The sequence below is a fragment of the Schistocerca nitens genome, chromosome 2 (genome assembly GCF_023898315.1).
Source record: "Schistocerca nitens isolate TAMUIC-IGC-003100 chromosome 2, iqSchNite1.1, whole genome shotgun sequence".
NCBI lineage: Eukaryota > Metazoa > Arthropoda > Insecta > Orthoptera > Acrididae > Schistocerca > Schistocerca nitens.
The window spans coordinates 366608454-366626375 of NC_064615.1; the positions used below are offsets into that span (position 1 = coordinate 366608454).

Below are 17922 nucleotides of genomic sequence, written 5' to 3' on the forward strand. Positions count from 1 at the left end.
TTTCTTTCATGATCGAGAACAGATCAGTTTATGAAGATGTGCCTGTCCTAGTTCAAATTTCTCAAGATGTTCTTTTCTGTCATTAAAGTAATTATTAAACTGGTAGCGATTTCCATTTGAAGTGGTTGGGCTAGCAGACAACGATGATACTTTTCCCTTCCATACTTTCTCGATAGGCCTAATGTCTAGATTAACCATTCATCCTGTGCATTCTTTTGTACAAACTGTCACTTTCCTGGTTTGTCAATACCATGTACGTTTTAAGAGATATGCAATACGTGGTTCAAATACTGAGCTTTCCTGACTGTTTAGCTTTAAGAAACCCTTACTTCTGTCACAGCATTTAAGTAACTACGATAGGAAAGTGATAGCTGTTTCAGTATGTTAACATATTTAAGCCTCTGTATCCAAATGCCAATGAATTGCTAAGCTAGCATCGCATTATTTTTTTTAATTATTGCTTCGCAGGAGATAGGTTTGAGGGAAAGAATTTGAAACTGGTAGAGTACCGCGACGTTTATAGAAGTCGATGGTGGAATGTTAATGTTTGGATATTGTTCTAAGGCCGAAGTCTGAAGAATGTTTTCGGGGAGTGTGAAGCTGAATTCTTAATATTCACAATGTTTGAAGCACTTTTTCGTGTTTGTGATCATGGCAGGATTTCACTGATGGAAGGAAGTTATCCACAGAAAAATTTTGCTTTCCGTCACACTGCTGCTGCTGCCGCCGCCTTCGTTTAACTTCGTAGGTACTGGCTGTTTCAGAGCAACACCCTTTTTGGAAAAAAAAAATACGTATACTTATTTTTGACGAGATGCTTTGGACATACCATCAAGTAAATGAGTAAAGCTACATCTTCCATAGTAATTATTTGCAGCAGAGAGAAAATTAAGGCAGTGTGTCTTTAGCTGAAGCATACGCCACTTTGTGAGATTTGTCGTGTTTAGGCTCCTCGTTGTGGAATTTGAAACGTTAAAAATTCAGCCTTACCAGAACTTTTAGATTTAGTAGTAGCGTTTAAAGATGGAACAACTTGGCCGTTATTCCATTATATGGCAGGCTATCAACACTGTGCTTAGAAAGCCAGTTGGACATCATATTAAGATATTGTGAAGTATTAAGAAACCACGGCCAGATGATGTAATATTGATAACGGATAAGTTATGATGGACCCATCCAAGCAATGCTGTCATCTGTTTCGCATGTTTGGCTTCACAAAATCCTTGAAAGGGCATTTTTTGCTACGGCAAGCAGATCGAAGCCTTTTGCTTTTGACAGTGATACCTAATGAAGACCAGATACTTGGAGGACTTCACCATCTAAACAACCACACAATTCACTCCAGTGTTTCTATGCTGTGCCAATATTTTAATAAATTTACAAGGAGAAAAATGATAAATAGCACAGAAAATATAACCTCTCACTGAAGAATCTGCACCGTCTCACAAAGTAGCTGGTAAATGAAACATTTTACGTTAACTTTTAGAAAGCATGAAAGAAAAATCTGTCCTGATATTTAGAATTAGTCAAACGTAAATACACTTACGATTAAAGTTACCAGTTTATCACCTCTGTGAAGCAGTATGAAACAGGCTTTTTTTTTCTCTATTCAGGAACGTTTCAACCAGAGAAATCCAAGCGAAGCTTTACGTTGTGAATTTACAAATTTCAGTAAGGATTTTACATGTGCTCGTGTGACGCGTTTTTGTTTCCAAAGAAATTTGTTCTAATTACATATTACCTAAGTTGAAGATTACCTAATTTTAACTGTATTCTGTAAGTTCAGTAAACAATGTATAGACGTTTTAACTCTCGATACAGCTTCCAAGATTGTAGTAACTAATTTGTGACCAATGTATTGCGAACTGCCATCACAGCATTCAATACTATCAACTAGATTTCCGCGTTTGTGTTTATCTTTTGTTAGACACTAACACGCCGTGACACCTAGGAAGGTAGTCAATTCGGCGGCATAATCACGTCACAGCACACGCGTTAAGGCTTTCTTTTCTGAATGGCGATGGCTGAACACAGCCGACTCCACAACAGTTCCGTGCATCGCGACCGGAGATTGGAGACAAATCTTATACAAACTGCACTTCATCACCCAAAATACTGCTTTCACAATCACAGAATGTCAGATATGCGAAAGGACCGTCATAACCGACAAGGCCGTCATTGGTGAATTGTACAGAAGACAACAGCCGATTTAGCGTTGAGCCATGAAAGTCAATCGGCTACTAGACAGCTATGTACATCTCTGGAGTAGCTGTCAAGTTCTTTTAAATTCCTACGTTGGTTGAGTTAGTTACTGCGTATTTCGAGACCACGTAAAAGCTGCGACAATATGGAAATATTGTTACAGGCTAAGTTTTCACTATCTGCATTCATTTCGATATTACTTAATATTTAGCACAATCGCCAACTACGTCTATAGAATGTTTCATGAACCTGAATAGCAACGTGCACTGAGGCTACATCTGATTCCATCAGGGACTACGGGAAATACTGGCCCTGTAACAGACTTCTCTCCTCATAAGTCTCCCTGCAGACATCACGAACGCTCGTCTCCATCTGGGGCCAGGCAGGAGATGTGTCAATGAATGACATCCGTAACTGATGTGTGATCTACAGCGCGTGTAAACGTGCAGCTATGAAGCACTGAATTATTCACGAATACTAACACTTCCTGCTCAAGACTGGCCGCAGCAGCTCCCAAGACCTGTGATGCCACGTGCTGTGACGTACGCACCGCAGTCTGCTTCGTGGGCCTCTCGTTCCAGGTGATAACTTCCCTTGCAATACGCGACACATTGAGACGCATGACATCACCGAGCAATAGAGACTTACAATGCACGTGAATCAGTGCCACAATAACAGTCTATTCGATGGTACTCATTTCTGGAACATCACATTAACTCTTCACAAATTCTTAAGGGGATTGATAATATCTCAGACAAAATATCAGAATTTGATACAGTTTATGTACCCTGCTACGTTTGGGCTGTTTCACCTTCACGTTCTATCTTCACGAACATACCAACATATGGCATTCTCAGATGCCAGAGGAAGGTATTGTGACATCCGTAACTATCTACTCATTTCACAATGAAATTTCATAAATGTTTGTAGAAGGTAAAAATTTAGAATGACGTAACCTTAGCGCAAGCTGAAATTCGTAGTGGGTTCTGGCGGGTTTCTCTAGAACATGCCATTCACTGTTCTACCCGCTCTGTATTAAGACTTCGGAGTAATTGCTCACTTAGAGAATTTTATGATCGGTGATGCACTCTGCTTTTGAAATTGTAAAATTCGTTTAGAGGCACAAACTGTCTTTGGAGGCATCTACAGTAAGACGTTTTCAAAGTGCGTCTTCAGAGGGGGGGACAAATTCCTACTGCCGTTTCACAGGGTTTAATAGACTACTTGTATCCTTTCTGTGTATGTACTATTTCTCTAACAGAAGTCTTTATCCCTCCTGATCCTCTAACTGTAATAGCAACAAATACAAGGCACAGAACTACACAAAGAATGAATTGTCTGTCACTGAGTTGTTCGCAATGTAGATATAACTTGCTCATTCACTTCTGTGCAGTGAAGACTATCATTACCAGCGTAGTATTGGGTAAAAGAAATTAGTGAAAGAATCTAAATGTGTGGATTCTTACCAGAACTAGATAGATTATTGCACTTAAACCTATATTGTCCTTGTTAGCTCAACGTGTAATATCTGATTTTAGTAATTTAATTATGTTGTTGGCTTACTCCCCCCAATTATGGATTAAGTGCATCATAAATTTGGTATGTTACGCGCTACTCATCCTTTACCTAGCACATTTGTTAAGCATATAACGAAGCAGCGAGTTTGCCAGTAACAGCATCCATAAATGTTAGGGGCAAATAGCGACGACTATTACAGGATCAGTAAATTATGCAGGTACAACGCCGTTAGCCTCTTTAGGGAAGTTCTGGCAGACAAAAACGCGTCAACGCTTTAATCTTCCTTGGTTGGCATTACTTCCGTCATTTCGCATCTAGTATCGGTGTAGTGGTTTTCCATTTCTGTACATCAACATTATTGTGAAACATTTTAACTTCGAAACTTCCTGCCCGATTAAAACTGTGCCCGACCGAGACTCGAACTCGGGACCTTTGCCTTTCGCGGGCAAGTGCTCTACCACCTGAGCAACCGAAGCACGACTCACGCCCGGTACTCACAGCTTTACTTCTGCCAGTACCTCGTCGCAGGAGAGCTTTACAGAAGCTAGATGCGATACTAGATGCGAAATGACGGAAGTAATGCCAACCAAGGAAGATTAAAGCGTTGACGCGTTTTTGTCTGCCAGAACTTCCCTAAAGAGGCTAACGGCGTTGTACCTGCATAATTTACTGATCCTGTAATAGTCGTCGCTATTTGCCCCTAACATTTATGGATGCTGTTACTGGCAAACTCGCTGCTTCGTTATATGCTTAACAAATGTGCTAGGTAAAGGATGAGTAGCGCGTAACATACCAAATTTATGATGCACTTAATCCATAATTGGGGGGAGTAAGCCAACAACATAATTAAATTACTAAAATCAGATATTACACGTTGAGCTAACAAGGACAATATAGGTTTAAGTGCAATAATCTATCTAGTTCTGGTAAGAATCCACACATTTAGATTCTTTCACTAATTTCTTTTACCCAATACTACGCTGGTAATGATAGTCTTCACTGCACAGAAGTGAATGAGCAAGTTATATCTACATTGCGAACAACTCAGTGACAGACAATTCATTCTTTGTGTAGTTCTGTGCCTTGTATTTGTTGCTATTACAGTTAGAGGATCAGGAGGGATAAAGACTTCTGTTAGAGAAATAGTACATACACAGAAAGGATACAAGTAGTCTATTAAACCCTGTGAAACGGCAGTAGGAATTTGTCCCCCCCTCTGAAGACGCACTTTGAAAACGTCTTACTGTAGATGCCTCCAAAGACAGTTTGTGCCTCTAAACGAATTTTACAATTTCAAAAGCAGAGTGCATCACCGATCATAAAATTCTCTAAGTGAGCAATTACTCCGAAGTCTTAATACAGAGCGGGTAGAACAGTGAATGGCATGTTCTAGAGAAACCCGCCAGAACCCACTACGAATTTCAGCTTGCGCTAAGGTTACGTCATTCTAAATTTTTACCTTCTACAAACATTTATGAAATTTCATTGTGAAATGAGTAGATAGTTACGGATGTCACAATACCTTCCTCTGGCATCTGAGAATGCCATATGTTGGTATGTTCGTGAAGATAGAACGTGAAGGTGAAACAGCCCAAACGTAGCAGGGTACATAAACTGTATCAAATTCTGATATTTTGTCTGAGATATTATCAATCCCCTTAAGAATTTGTGAAGAGTTAATGTGATGTTCCAGAAATGAGTACCATCGAATAGACTGTTATTGTGGCACTGATTCACGTGCATTGTAAGTCTCTATTGCTCGGTGATGTCATGCGTCTCAATGTGTCGCGTATTGCAAGGGAAGTTATCACCTGGAACGAGAGGCCCACGAAGCAGACTGCGGTGCGTACGTCACAGCACGTGGCATCACAGGTCTTGGGAGCTGCTGCGGCCAGTCTTGAGCAGGAAGTGTTAGTATTCGTGAATAATTCAGTGCTTCATAGCTGCACGTTTACACGCGCTGTAGATCACACATCAGTTACGGATGTCATTCATTGACACATCTCCTGCCTGGCCCCAGATGGAGACGAGCGTTCGTGATGTCTGCAGGGAGACTTATGAGGAGAGAAGTCTGTTACAGGGCCAGTATTTCCCGTAGTCCCTGATGGAATCAGATGTAGCCTCAGTGCACGTTGCTATTCAGGTTCATGAAACATTCTATAGACGTAGTTGGCGATTGTGCTAAATATTAAGTAATATCGAAATGAATGCAGATAGTGAAAACTTAGCCTGTAACAATATTTCCATATTGTCGCAGCTTTTACGTGGTCTCGAAATACGCAGTAACTAACTCAACCAACGTAGGAATTTAAAAGAACTTGACAGCTACTCCAGAGATGTACATAGCTGTCTAGTAGCCGATTGACTTTCATGGCTCAACGCTAAATCGGCTGTTGTCTTCTGTACAATTCACCAATGACGGCCTTGTCGGTTATGACGGTCCTTTCGCATATCTGACATTCTGTGATTGTGAAAGCAGTATTTTGGGTGATGAAGTGCAGTTTGTATAAGATTTGTCTCCAATCTCCGGTCGCGATGCACGGAACTGTTGTGGAGTCGGCTGTGTTCAGCCATCGCCATTCAGAAAAGAAAGCCTTAACGCGTGTGCTGTGACGTGATTATGCCGCCGAATTGACTACCTTCCTAGGTGTCACGGCGTGTTAGTGTCTAACAAAAGATAAACACAAACGCGGAAATCTAGTTGATAGTATTGAATGCTGTGATGGCAGTTCGCAATACATTGGTCACAAATTAGTTACTACAATCTTGGAAGCTGTATCGAGAGTTAAAACGTCTATACATTGTTTACTGAACTTACAGAATACAGTTAAAATTAGGTAATCTTCAACTTAGGTAATATGTAATTAGAACAAATTTCTTTGGAAACAAAAACGCGTCACACGAGCACATGTAAAATCCTTACTGAAATTTGTAAATTCACAACGTAAAGCTTCGCTTGGATTTCTCTGGTTGAAACGTTCCTGAATAGAGAAAAAAAAAGCCTGTTTCATACTGCTTCACAGAGGTGATAAACTGGTAACTTTAATCGTAAGTGTATTTACGTTTGACTAATTCTAAATATCAGGACAGATTTTTCTTTCATGCTTTCTAAAAGTTAACGTAAAATGTTTCATTTACCAGCTACTTTGTGAGACGGTGCAGATTCTTCAGTGAGAGGTTATATTTTCTGTGCTATTTATCATTTTTCTCCTTGTAAATTTATTAAAATATTGGCACAGCATAGAAACACTGGAGTGAATTGTGTGGTTGTTTAGATGGTGAAGTCCTCCAAGTATCTGGTCTTCATTAGGTATCACTGTCAAAAGCAAAAGGCTTCGATCTGCTTGCCGTAGCAAAAAATGCCCTTTCAAGGATTTTGTGAAGCCAAACATGCGAAACAGATGACAGCATTGCTTGGATGGGTCCATCATAACTTATCCGTTATCAATATTACATCATCTGGCCGTGGTTTCTTAATACTTCACAATATCTTAATATGATGTCCAACTGGCTTTCTAAGCACAGTGTTGATAGCCTGCCATATAATGGAATAACGGCCAAGTTGTTCCATCTTTAAACGCTACTACTAAATCTAAAAGTTCTGGTAAGGCTGAATTTTTAACGTTTCAAATTCCACAACGAGGAGCCTAAACACGACAAATCTCACAAAGTGGCGTATGCTTCAGCTAAAGACACACTGCCTTAATTTTCTCTCTGCTGCAAATAATTACTATGGAAGATGTAGCTTTACTCATTTACTTGATGGTATGTCCAAAGCATCTCGTCAAAAATAAGTATACGTATTTTTTTTTTCCAAAAAGGGTGTTGCTCTGAAACAGCCAGTACCTACGAAGTTAAACGAAGGCGGCGGCAGCAGCAGCAGTGTGACGGAAAGCAAAATTTTTCTGTGGATAACTTCCTTCCATCAGTGAAATCCTGCCATGATCACAAACTCGAAAAAGTGCTTCAAACATTGTGAATATTAAGAATTCAGCTTCACACTCCCCGAAAACATTCTTCAGACTTCGGCCTTAGAACAATATCCAAACATTAACATTCCACCATCGACTTCTATAAACGTCGCGGTACTCTACCAGTTTCAAATTCTTTCCCTCAAACCTATCTCCTGCGAAGCAATAATTAAAAAAAATAATGCGATGCTAGCTTAGCAATTCATTGGCATTTGGATACAGAGGCTTAAATATGTTAACATACTGAAACAGCTATCACTTTCCTATCGTAGTTACTTAAATGCTGTGACAGAAGTAAGGGTTTCTTAAAGCTAAACAGTCAGGAAAGCTCAGTATTTGAACCACGTATTGCATATCTCTTAAAACGTACATGGTATTGACAAACCAGGAAAGTGACAGTTTGTACAAAAGAATGCACAGGATGAATGGTTAATCTAGACATTAGGCCTATCGAGAAAGTATGGAAGGGAAAAGTATCATCGTTGTCTGCTAGCCCAACCACTTCAAATGGAAATCGCTACCAGTTTAATAATTACTTTAATGACAGAAAAGAACATCTTGAGAAATTTGAACTAGGACAGGCACATCTTCATAAACTGATCTGTTCTCGATCATGAAAGAAAATACTCTAGTTGCACAAGACTACTTACTTTTCAACGTTAATACTGCCACGTAGAATACTTCACTTTCTAATCGAGAAGACGTCAAACAAATAAATCAATCAATAAGACAAGTTTTATACTTGAGCGACATAGCTCCAACTTGGTGATATTACGAAATTTGTCATTCTGCTGCCCAATTATGGTGTTACAAAGCTTCGAGAAAGGTAGTGATTTGGCATGGAAAAAAATGCAAGCACTGGTCAGAAATCGGTAAGTATGTGGACTGATGGAATGCATAAACAGCCACAAAATCTAATCACTTCAGAATTTTTGAAAAACTTCATTTTATCTTCACTTCTGGGTAAAGTTTCTAAATGTTGATAATGCCTTCAACACAAGACACTCGACTCAGCTAGAGGCTGATGCACCTGAAGACAGCATATATCCTTCAGAGAATTACTTACGTCACTTCCATGGGTAATTTTAATCTTCCCAGCATGCTTCATCATTGCTAAAGCTACTCGGCAATAAATTACTGTGTGTAATAAAGTAACACTAAAATTCAGTAAAACAGGGCACACACTGGTCGGTACATCATCTGTAAATTTCGCAATAGCATAATTATTACATTATTTTGAATTAATGATTGAGTGTCTCAGCTGTTAATGTAAGGTGCCATCTAGACGGTCAGGAATTTCTTGTGCAAATATCTGCTTCAAAGAGAGACGTGGGGTATTCTAGCGACTTCGATGGTACAGCATCTGGAAACCAATCCTTTCGAAAGTCTGCAAATTAAATTTCCTATACTTGTCTCGTTGATGTGTAACAAAGGGGTGCTGGATCACTATCAATGTGGCAACAAAAGTAAAGCATACTTGAGGTTGATGCAAAGTATGTTCTTAATGCTGAACAAATTTTGGCAGTCCAAAGGTGCCATAAGGAGTGCACTAGTCCTTCGGTCGTACATAGTGGTGCTACTTAATGTGTATGTACTGTGGTGATTCACTTAAAAAGCGGTCCTCCTGCTATTAGATTTGTTGTTAACTGCATAGACAACTAATGAGACCACTGCACTGAAACGTTAAATAATGAATTGTTATAGTAATGCTTAACATTTTTTGTGGCAGTATTCAAAAGATACAGTTCCATTTGCATGTACTTGTCGTGGTCTGTTTACTGAGAACTGAGTATTACATACGAACGACTGAAATGCTTAGTTTGATTTTCGTAACGTGGAATGTAAAAAATATTATGGGACGGTTCTCACTTCCATTGAAACTGAGAGCACTTGTGCGTCACTTCGAATAGGTATTACTAATCAGACGCGAGTGTCATAATCGTATCGAACGAGTTTCCACCAAAAATGACTGCAGCAATTACTAAAGAGACTCAGCCTTAGCCGCGTACCTGCTACGTAAAACCTCTTGGGCATTCGAATATACGCCTTGTTTACAAGTGGCGTTAAATCAGCCCCTGTGAATACAAAATTAGTTGCTGCAGTAAGAGAGTAAAAAAGATGAACCCTAGCAGCTACTTAGATGTTATTACCTTTAGCTAAACCTGACAATTCAATAAAGCTGCTTTTAAAGACACAGCGTTAAGATTTTCCCATAAGCTTTCAGATTGTTCAACATAATTTAGGTACATAGTTTCCTGAAATCTTTTCACTGACATTTATGAGCCCTGATAAACACCACTGCGAGTCAAGGATAATTTTGATGCCGCAGGCGAAGTTACTAAGAGGCTGTGTCGGAGGAAATTTTAAAGTGATCATGGAGTTAAAAATATCGAATCCAGGATTTGCATGTATGGGCCAGCATTAAAAATTATTGGTGGAGACTAAGCAGCTCCTTAGTAGTTTAATTGTGACAGCTAAGTAATACCGAAAATAAAGTAACGTGCGTGCAGATCAGAAATATGGCTTAGTGTGATACAAAAACTTAGGACTTCGTCTTTACATCGACATAAGCATTGTCGTTTATTTTCGCGAGTATGTGATAGTGTAATAAAATAGTCTGGGTCAAAGGAAAATACAATGGTGTTCCTAAGATGCCTTCAGTTTCTTGATAAGTGGGCAGATACGCGTAACATAAATATGCACAGTGACAATGTCTTAAAATTACTTGTTATATTGGAATCAACCATTAACGAAGTACGATATTTCCAGGTTCACATCGCCAGGAGACAACAGGTCAGCCCAACAGGATATCGAAGATGCAGCGTTTAGGCGCTTCCAGTCCACTGTCATCAACACTGAGAGATTCCCTCCTTCAGTGCAGCCCTATACGGAAATCGTGCTGCCAGAGCGATTCGCCGTGGAGAGCGCTGTCCCAGGCGGATTCAGGGCGGAATTCTTGCTGCCAGTGTCGTTCAGTGCGGAAATCGCCTACGCACTGCAATAATTCGCGCAGTTCGTTATCCACGGAAATTTTCAAAATACGTAAAGTGCAAGAAACCAATCCGAGAACATATCTCCTTGAAGATTACAAATCTCAGCCCATAGCTGGAGCTTTCTATGCAGAAGAGCTACAAAAAACAAAATATCCATCAACGTACATTGTTGAGAGAATCATACGTAAGAAAGGAAATAAGGCACTGGTAAAGTGGCTTGGATTCAGCAGTGCACACAACAGCTGGATTAATTTGCAAAAATAATATGTATAATAAATGTTGAATTACATCTTACATATGCTGGTTTAGGTGTGTGTGTGTGTGTGTGTGTGTGTGTGTGTGTGTGCATGTGTGCGTGTTTACGTGTGTGTGTGTGTGTGTGTGTGTGTGTGTGTGTGTGTGTGCGTGTGCGTGTTTACGTGTGTGTGTGTGTGTGTGTGTGTGTGTGTGTGTGTGTGTGTGTGTGCGTGTGCGTGTTTACGTCTGTGCGTACGTGCCTGTGTAGCCCGCCAGCTGGAAGGATGCCAAGTGTGACGTAATGAACAGATGAGAAGCGACGGCAGCTTGGGTACGGTACCGCAGCTAACCTTAGCTGCGTATATACGTCCCAAAATGTGTCCCAAAACCCCCCTTAGTATACTACTCATGTAAGTCAGATGCATTATTAAGAAGTACCAAATTCAATTCATGTAAGTCAGATTCGTTAGTACAAATAGTTAGGCGCAGTTGTAATTTGTGCCAAATAACAGATCTTAAATTCAGTGTCACAGTTTCATATTCGTTCCTTTAGATACGGACGGCCTCTGTGACCGAGCGGTTCAAGGCGCTTAATTCTGGAACCACGCGACCGCTGTGGTCGCAGGTTCGAATCCTGCCTCAGGCATGGATGTGTGTGATGTCCTTAGGTTTGTTAGGTTTAAGTAGTTCTAAGTTCTAGGGGACTTATGACCTCAGATATTAAGCCCCATAGTGCTCAGAGCCTTTTGAACCTTTAGATGCGCTTTTTGAGATTCTCGCGCTCACTTAGATATTCAACCTGAGGGGAATTGTGTGGCATTTCACATATGCACACACGAGTCAGAGAACACTTAATAAAATAACAACTCCAACAGGTATTTCGCATAAAAATTGCGAACGCTGCCTATATACGAAATTTCGTGATTCCCCTATGAAACAGCTATTAAATAAGTTTAACTGTGGATTTGCATTTAAAATACAAAATTAAACCTCTTTCTTTCAAAGGTAGTAGTTGCTTGATATTGGTAGTGTAGCGCTGGTTCATTTTATGAACACTTGTGGTATTTTCAGCTTTGTTCATTAGGTTCTGTCCCACATATTATCGCTATAGTTCGGCGTTGAAGTTCCTCGTTGAGTACACAGACATTTTTGTGATAAGCAAATTAATTTGTATCACAACTGCGTGGCGCTCAATAGATAAAGTTTTTATTATCTTTCACAGTTTTTTGTTACAGTAAATGTTCACGAGAAGCAAAGCTCGCAGTCCATAAGAAAATCAAGTCGCTAATGCAACTAATAACATGGAGTAGCCGCAGCATGATATTCAGATTGAAATTTCAGTAGCACAATTACTTGTAACGGCAGAACTGCCAAATCCTATCGGTTTCGAAAATTTACCATCTGGTGTCGAAAGGTTACACTGTAACACCCCACCCGCCACTTATCTGGTTTTGGCGTGTGTTCGCCCCAGCTAATTGACTAACAGATCAACAGAGAGTGCAAAACTGCCGCAATATCGGATAACTCAAAAAAAGTAATAAGGCCCTGTGACTCCTGATTGAACTGCGGTGGCAGTGTTGACATTAATTGATTCACAATTGATCACTTTTAATTAAAAATGGGTGCACATTGATGTTATATTCAGCTATTGAACACCAGATGCAAATGCTGAACATAAAATTAATTAAGAAAGTGACTTGGGATTTCAACTACTTGATTGAAAACAGATGCATTCGATTAGCACAAATTTATTTTAACTCCCGACCTTCAATCATCACATTACAAGACTCTCCTATCAGGCAGTGGTAATAAATTGCGTTTGCGTGGAGTAAAGCATGACAACTCAAAAGTAATTCCTATCGACTGACCCAGGCGTAATGCGAAGTGCGAGAAGAATTCTACAATACATGGCCCATGAAATCCTAGAGGAAACTTTGCCAACGTGATCCAACAAATTAATCAGTGGCCGGAGCAGGCGCAATATCACCGAATACAGCGTGGCAGAGCGGCGTCGTTGTGCAGATGTCGGCCGACCTCGTGGTGCTGCAAGGCTGTGCTTGTTTATTCACTCCTAGCTATCTTGCTCAGCACATAGCTGAACCAAAACTTCCTATCTCCAAGCTGAATCGTTCCATTTGCTAAGTCCTAAACTGCAGAGATGCTAACTCTTTCTCAGGCAAGCTGAGTAGAGAATGCCACGTCTGCTCTCTAGGCAAGCTGGGAACGGAAGACATCTACGGGGACTTCTGCCAGTCTGCTCTTCACCTCCGTTTCCCCTCCAGCAAAATCACTTACGCCAATTGCAACGCAAGTCGCGTTAATTATGCGTCGCTTCCCAGTGCCGGCCAATGCCTGCTCTGGGAAGTGAACACATTCCCAAAAAATTTACCTTCCTCTCAACTTCTGCTATTTAGCTCCTCCCAGGCCACCCATCAAGGTTAGCGTCTGCGCAAAACACCAATTTTTCCGGAATTCTGACTCCCAGGAGAGTACTTCAAATTCCTCGGTCCTATGTTCCCATCGGAGGCCGGCGTATTTCATTCTGTCGCTCTTCACCTGATTTACTTCAGACTCTGCAGACCGTGAATTCAGCGTGAAGTTGCTATAGTCACGAACACACATATTTTGGTCTATGTTGACCGCTACACCGTAGCTTTGCGTGGCTTTCTCGCATGTTTCACTGAAAACGGGATGACGGACATTTATCAACAGACGTACAAGTTCTCCGTCAGCTTCCTGGTACACCAGCATGGGGTCAACCACCCACTCACTGTCACTCACCTTAAGGCAGCTGGAGGCCGGGCCCTGTTACCGCTTTCTCAAGAGTTTGAGCTGCCCTAAGCTGCCTATTGTCGCTTCCCTTCGCCGCTCCCCAGCCGCGCGCCGTGGTCAACTCTTCATACTTCCCTGGGATGAACTAGCCTCTAGTACATCGACGCGTTTCCACAAAGTTTACATGTCGTGTGAATTACTTTAAAACCATCACCCATCATTAATTATTCCAATACGTCCATACTATACCCTCTACAAGATGCATTGTGCCTTGTCAGTCATTTTTATTCAGCCCTACTGTTCGCTCAACGTGAGTTCAGTGATCTTTAAAGACTTCATGTAAGGGGCATAGTTCTTGCCATCTTACAACACTAGAAAACGCAAATTCTATGAGCAATTCCAGGTCGGAAAATGCAATTTCACAGCACATAGAAACAATTGCAACCATTCAAAATGTTGGTGATAGTGACGACAGGGGGTCAGTCTCCCCACCAGTCAACCACAAAAATGTTCGGCTGCACACTCGTGGGTCGTCACTTAACAGAAAGCCTGATAACAAGGGAGAAAGATAAACTCGCTATGTTGTTTGGTTTTACGAAACGTTCTCTCGAAGAACTGACTGATCATATCAATCGCCTGAACGAGAAAACGGTAAAGGAGCTAGGAGAGAAAATAGATCGTGCTGATAAAATCGATGAAATAAAAACAATTCAGGAATAAATGCGAAAAGACTTTGACGAGCAGGTAAAAATACAGTAGCAAAATCTCGACACCGATAGTAAAAGTATCACAGAACTCAGTTAGCAAGTTACAGAAACGGCAATCAAATCGCGAACAGCGTATTAATCCCATTGAGGATAAAAAAGTTGATGAACACATTATGGGCAGATTTGGTGAGGCTACCGAAAAGTTGTCGAGAAGCAACCGATATAGTATATTACAGAAAGAAATTCGTAAGGTGCAGGAAGGATCAGACGTCATGAATCCAACTCCAGCAAGTGAAAGTGAAGAAATACAGTACCCCTTGGCTTTCAAAACGAGACATGAGGCGTAAATAGGTGGCAGCTTGGAAAAGCAAATTGGTAATTTTCAGGGTAAAACTATGCAAATGAGACTTACCGATGTGAGCGAATCCTCGGTAAACAATTGCATGCCTTGGTGAAGGACTGTTGCCGGAATGCACACGATGTGCGGACCTAATGTAGCAACAAGTTCCGAACCCACAGCGCACAATGATAAGAGTAAACAGAGTGGCGACACGGTAACGGAAACGGCTGCAGGTTTTGATTTCAAACACTCCATTTTAGTACAGAAATTTCAGACTCATCAAGAAAGCGGAAATTTTATATATCCCTAGATTGGGCTGTTTCAAATCGGGATACTTTTTTCAACAAATTGGCTTCTGAAATTTAAACTATCTTTTATTTGTGGGTACTTCAAAGGAAACGTATCAGAAAATAATGCGCGGCAATGCTGCAAGAGGCACATCTTATGAGAACTTCAAAGAGGCGTTCTTGGATAGCTACTGGTCGAAGGCTACGCAGGAGAGAATAAAACAGAAAACTGCGATGTGTAAAGGTTTCGAATCATTTGGTTACAAGTGCCCCATCAACTATCTTGATGCGATGATTAAGAAAAATCTTGCAGCATTATCCGCTTGTGCTACGCGAAGTTACCCTTACAGTATCAGCAATCGTTAACAGGAATGTGCGGTAGTGACGCAGAAGAATTCAAAACCTTGTTACGGGAATCAGAATTTTCATTTGAAGAAAACAGTGCGAAGGAACGTGGCAGAGGGCGACACAGCAAGATCAGTAAAAATCAGTTTGGCGGATCGTAACGTCATAGTAATAATGACAATGGCAGATATAAAAATAGAACTTTGGGAGGAGAAAATTATAGATGGCAGCCGTATTAACAGGAAAAACAGAAACCATTATCAAAATCTTCGACATGGCTGTGTATCAGCAACTATGTAAATCTGCAGAGTTTGAAAAAATCAGCCAACCAGTAGCAAAACGAACATTTATTAGCCCCTGACCCTTCTTCAGAAGGAGTGGTCCCTGAAAATGTATGTAATCGGTTAAAAAATTATTTTACAAACGTAACAATTACTTACGTTGTTTTATCTCTGTTCCCGTTTCTTTAAATAGAACTCTAGCTTCTGCACGCTGAATTTATGTACAGTATTACTCTGTCAGCAGATATATTAGAAATCTTATGCGTAATGTATACCAGTAAATTTATTGCAGTTTTAGTAGCCTTGTTGAGGAAATTTCATTCTTATGTTAATGTACAATGCTGTTATTTATTTTTTAGCTCTCCTTTGAAACTAGCACTCCTGGAAGAAAGGATATTGCGGAGACACGACTGCTCATGGGAGTAGTTCAGTTCTTATCAATCCCCTCCCCTCCACACACACACACACACACACACACACACACACACATACACACACACATACACACACACACACACACAACTTATACTTCGTATTAAAAATGTGGAATTAGAGTGAACATTTATTAGGACAAAAACTACTGGATTGTGTGAAAAACTCGATACTTACGGACACCCTCCAGTCTCTTAATATTTCTCCCAGTGGTCATGAAGATTCTTGCCACGTAAACGAATAATGCTCCGACGATTGCCATGGGAACAATAAGAACGTAGTTCACAACGAGGACCATAGCCAGAATTCCGAAGAGCACCAGGTAAATCTGAAACGAGAAAATGTATTGTGATTTCCTTCATACAAGAGGTCGTTTAGGAATATCTCAAAAGTGTGGAGATCTCGACGCTCAATAATCGCGCCGTTACTAACAAGCCATTTGGCGGAATGAAGCGGTTCTGCATCGTAAAACAACTGATTTAAGTTTAATTAATGATGTACAGCCGACCTGTTGTCTACATTTTTTCTTCACAATATTTCGACAATCGATCCAGTCGTCTTCTTCAAGGGATGAGAGCAATGTTATTAAATATACATGCTGCCAGGATTCCAACTAGGGAAATGGAAACAAATTGGCTGTATCACCGAAAGTACTTCACGAGCTAATCGTTTAATTGTCACAGAATGGGGGCTGGGTACAGCAGGCACGTTGGTACTCTTAAGTCAAACGATGTTAAAAATAAAAACATATGTTATCTTGCATGTTCAAAGGAACTGCGGATCGTAATTCAGAATAACACAAGCCCGGCAATATTGTACACTACTGGCCATTAAAACTGCTACACCACGAAGATGACGTGCTACAGACGCGAAATTCAACCGACAGGAAGAACATGCTGTGATATGCAAATGATTAGCTTTTGAGAGTATTCACACAAGTTTGGCACCGGTAGCGGCACCTACAACGTGCTGACAAGATGAAAGTTTCCAACCGATTTCTCATACACAAACAGCAGTTGACCGGCGTTGCCTGGTGAAACGTTGTTGTGATGCCTCGTGTACGGAGGAGCAGTGCGTACCATCACGTTTCCGACTTCAGAATAACACAAGCCCGGCAATATTGTACACTACTGGCCATTAAAACTGCTACACCACGAAGATGACGTGCTACAGACGCGAAATTCAACCGACAGGAAGAACATGCTGTGATATGCAAATGATTAGCTTTTGAGAGTATTCACACAAGTTTGGCACCGGTAGCGGCACCTACAACGTGCTGACAAGATGAAAGTCTCCAACCGATTTCTCATACACAAACAGCAGTTGACCGGCGTTGCCTGCTGAAACGTTGTTGTGATGCCTCGTGTACGGAGGAGCAGTGCGTACCATCACGTTTCCGACTTTGATAAAGGCCGGACTGTAGCCTATCGCGATTGCGGTTTATCGTATCGCGACTTTGCTGCTCGCGTTGGTCGAGATCCAATGACTGTTAGCAGAGTATGGAATCGGTGGTTTCAGGAATGTAATACGGAACGCCGTACTGGATCCCGACGGCCTCGTATCACTAGCAGTCGAGATGACAGGCATCTTATCCGCATGGCTGTAACGGATCGCGCAGCCACGTCTCGATCCCCGAGTGAACAGATGGGAACGTTTGCAAGACAACAACCATCTGCACGAACAGTTCGACGACTTTTGCAGTAGCATGGACTATCAGCTCGGAGACCATGGCTGCGGTTACCATTGACGCTGTATCACAGACAGGAGCGCCTGCGATGGTGTACTCAACGACGAACCTGGGTGCACGAATGGCAAAACGTCATTTTTTCGGATGAAT

General features: G+C 41.0%; 1 protein-coding gene across 1 annotated transcript in view; it reads right to left on the minus strand.

Moving 5' to 3' along the window:
* LOC126235024 (ATP-binding cassette sub-family C member 4-like) overlaps positions 1-17922 on the minus strand; it is a 181765-nt gene that overhangs the window by 59024 nt on the left and 104819 nt on the right. Inside the window, exon 16 of the mRNA XM_049943760.1 lies at positions 16263-16413. Coding sequence (XP_049799717.1) covers positions 16263-16413 — 151 coding nt within the window. The remainder of the gene's footprint in view (positions 1-16262; positions 16414-17922) is intronic.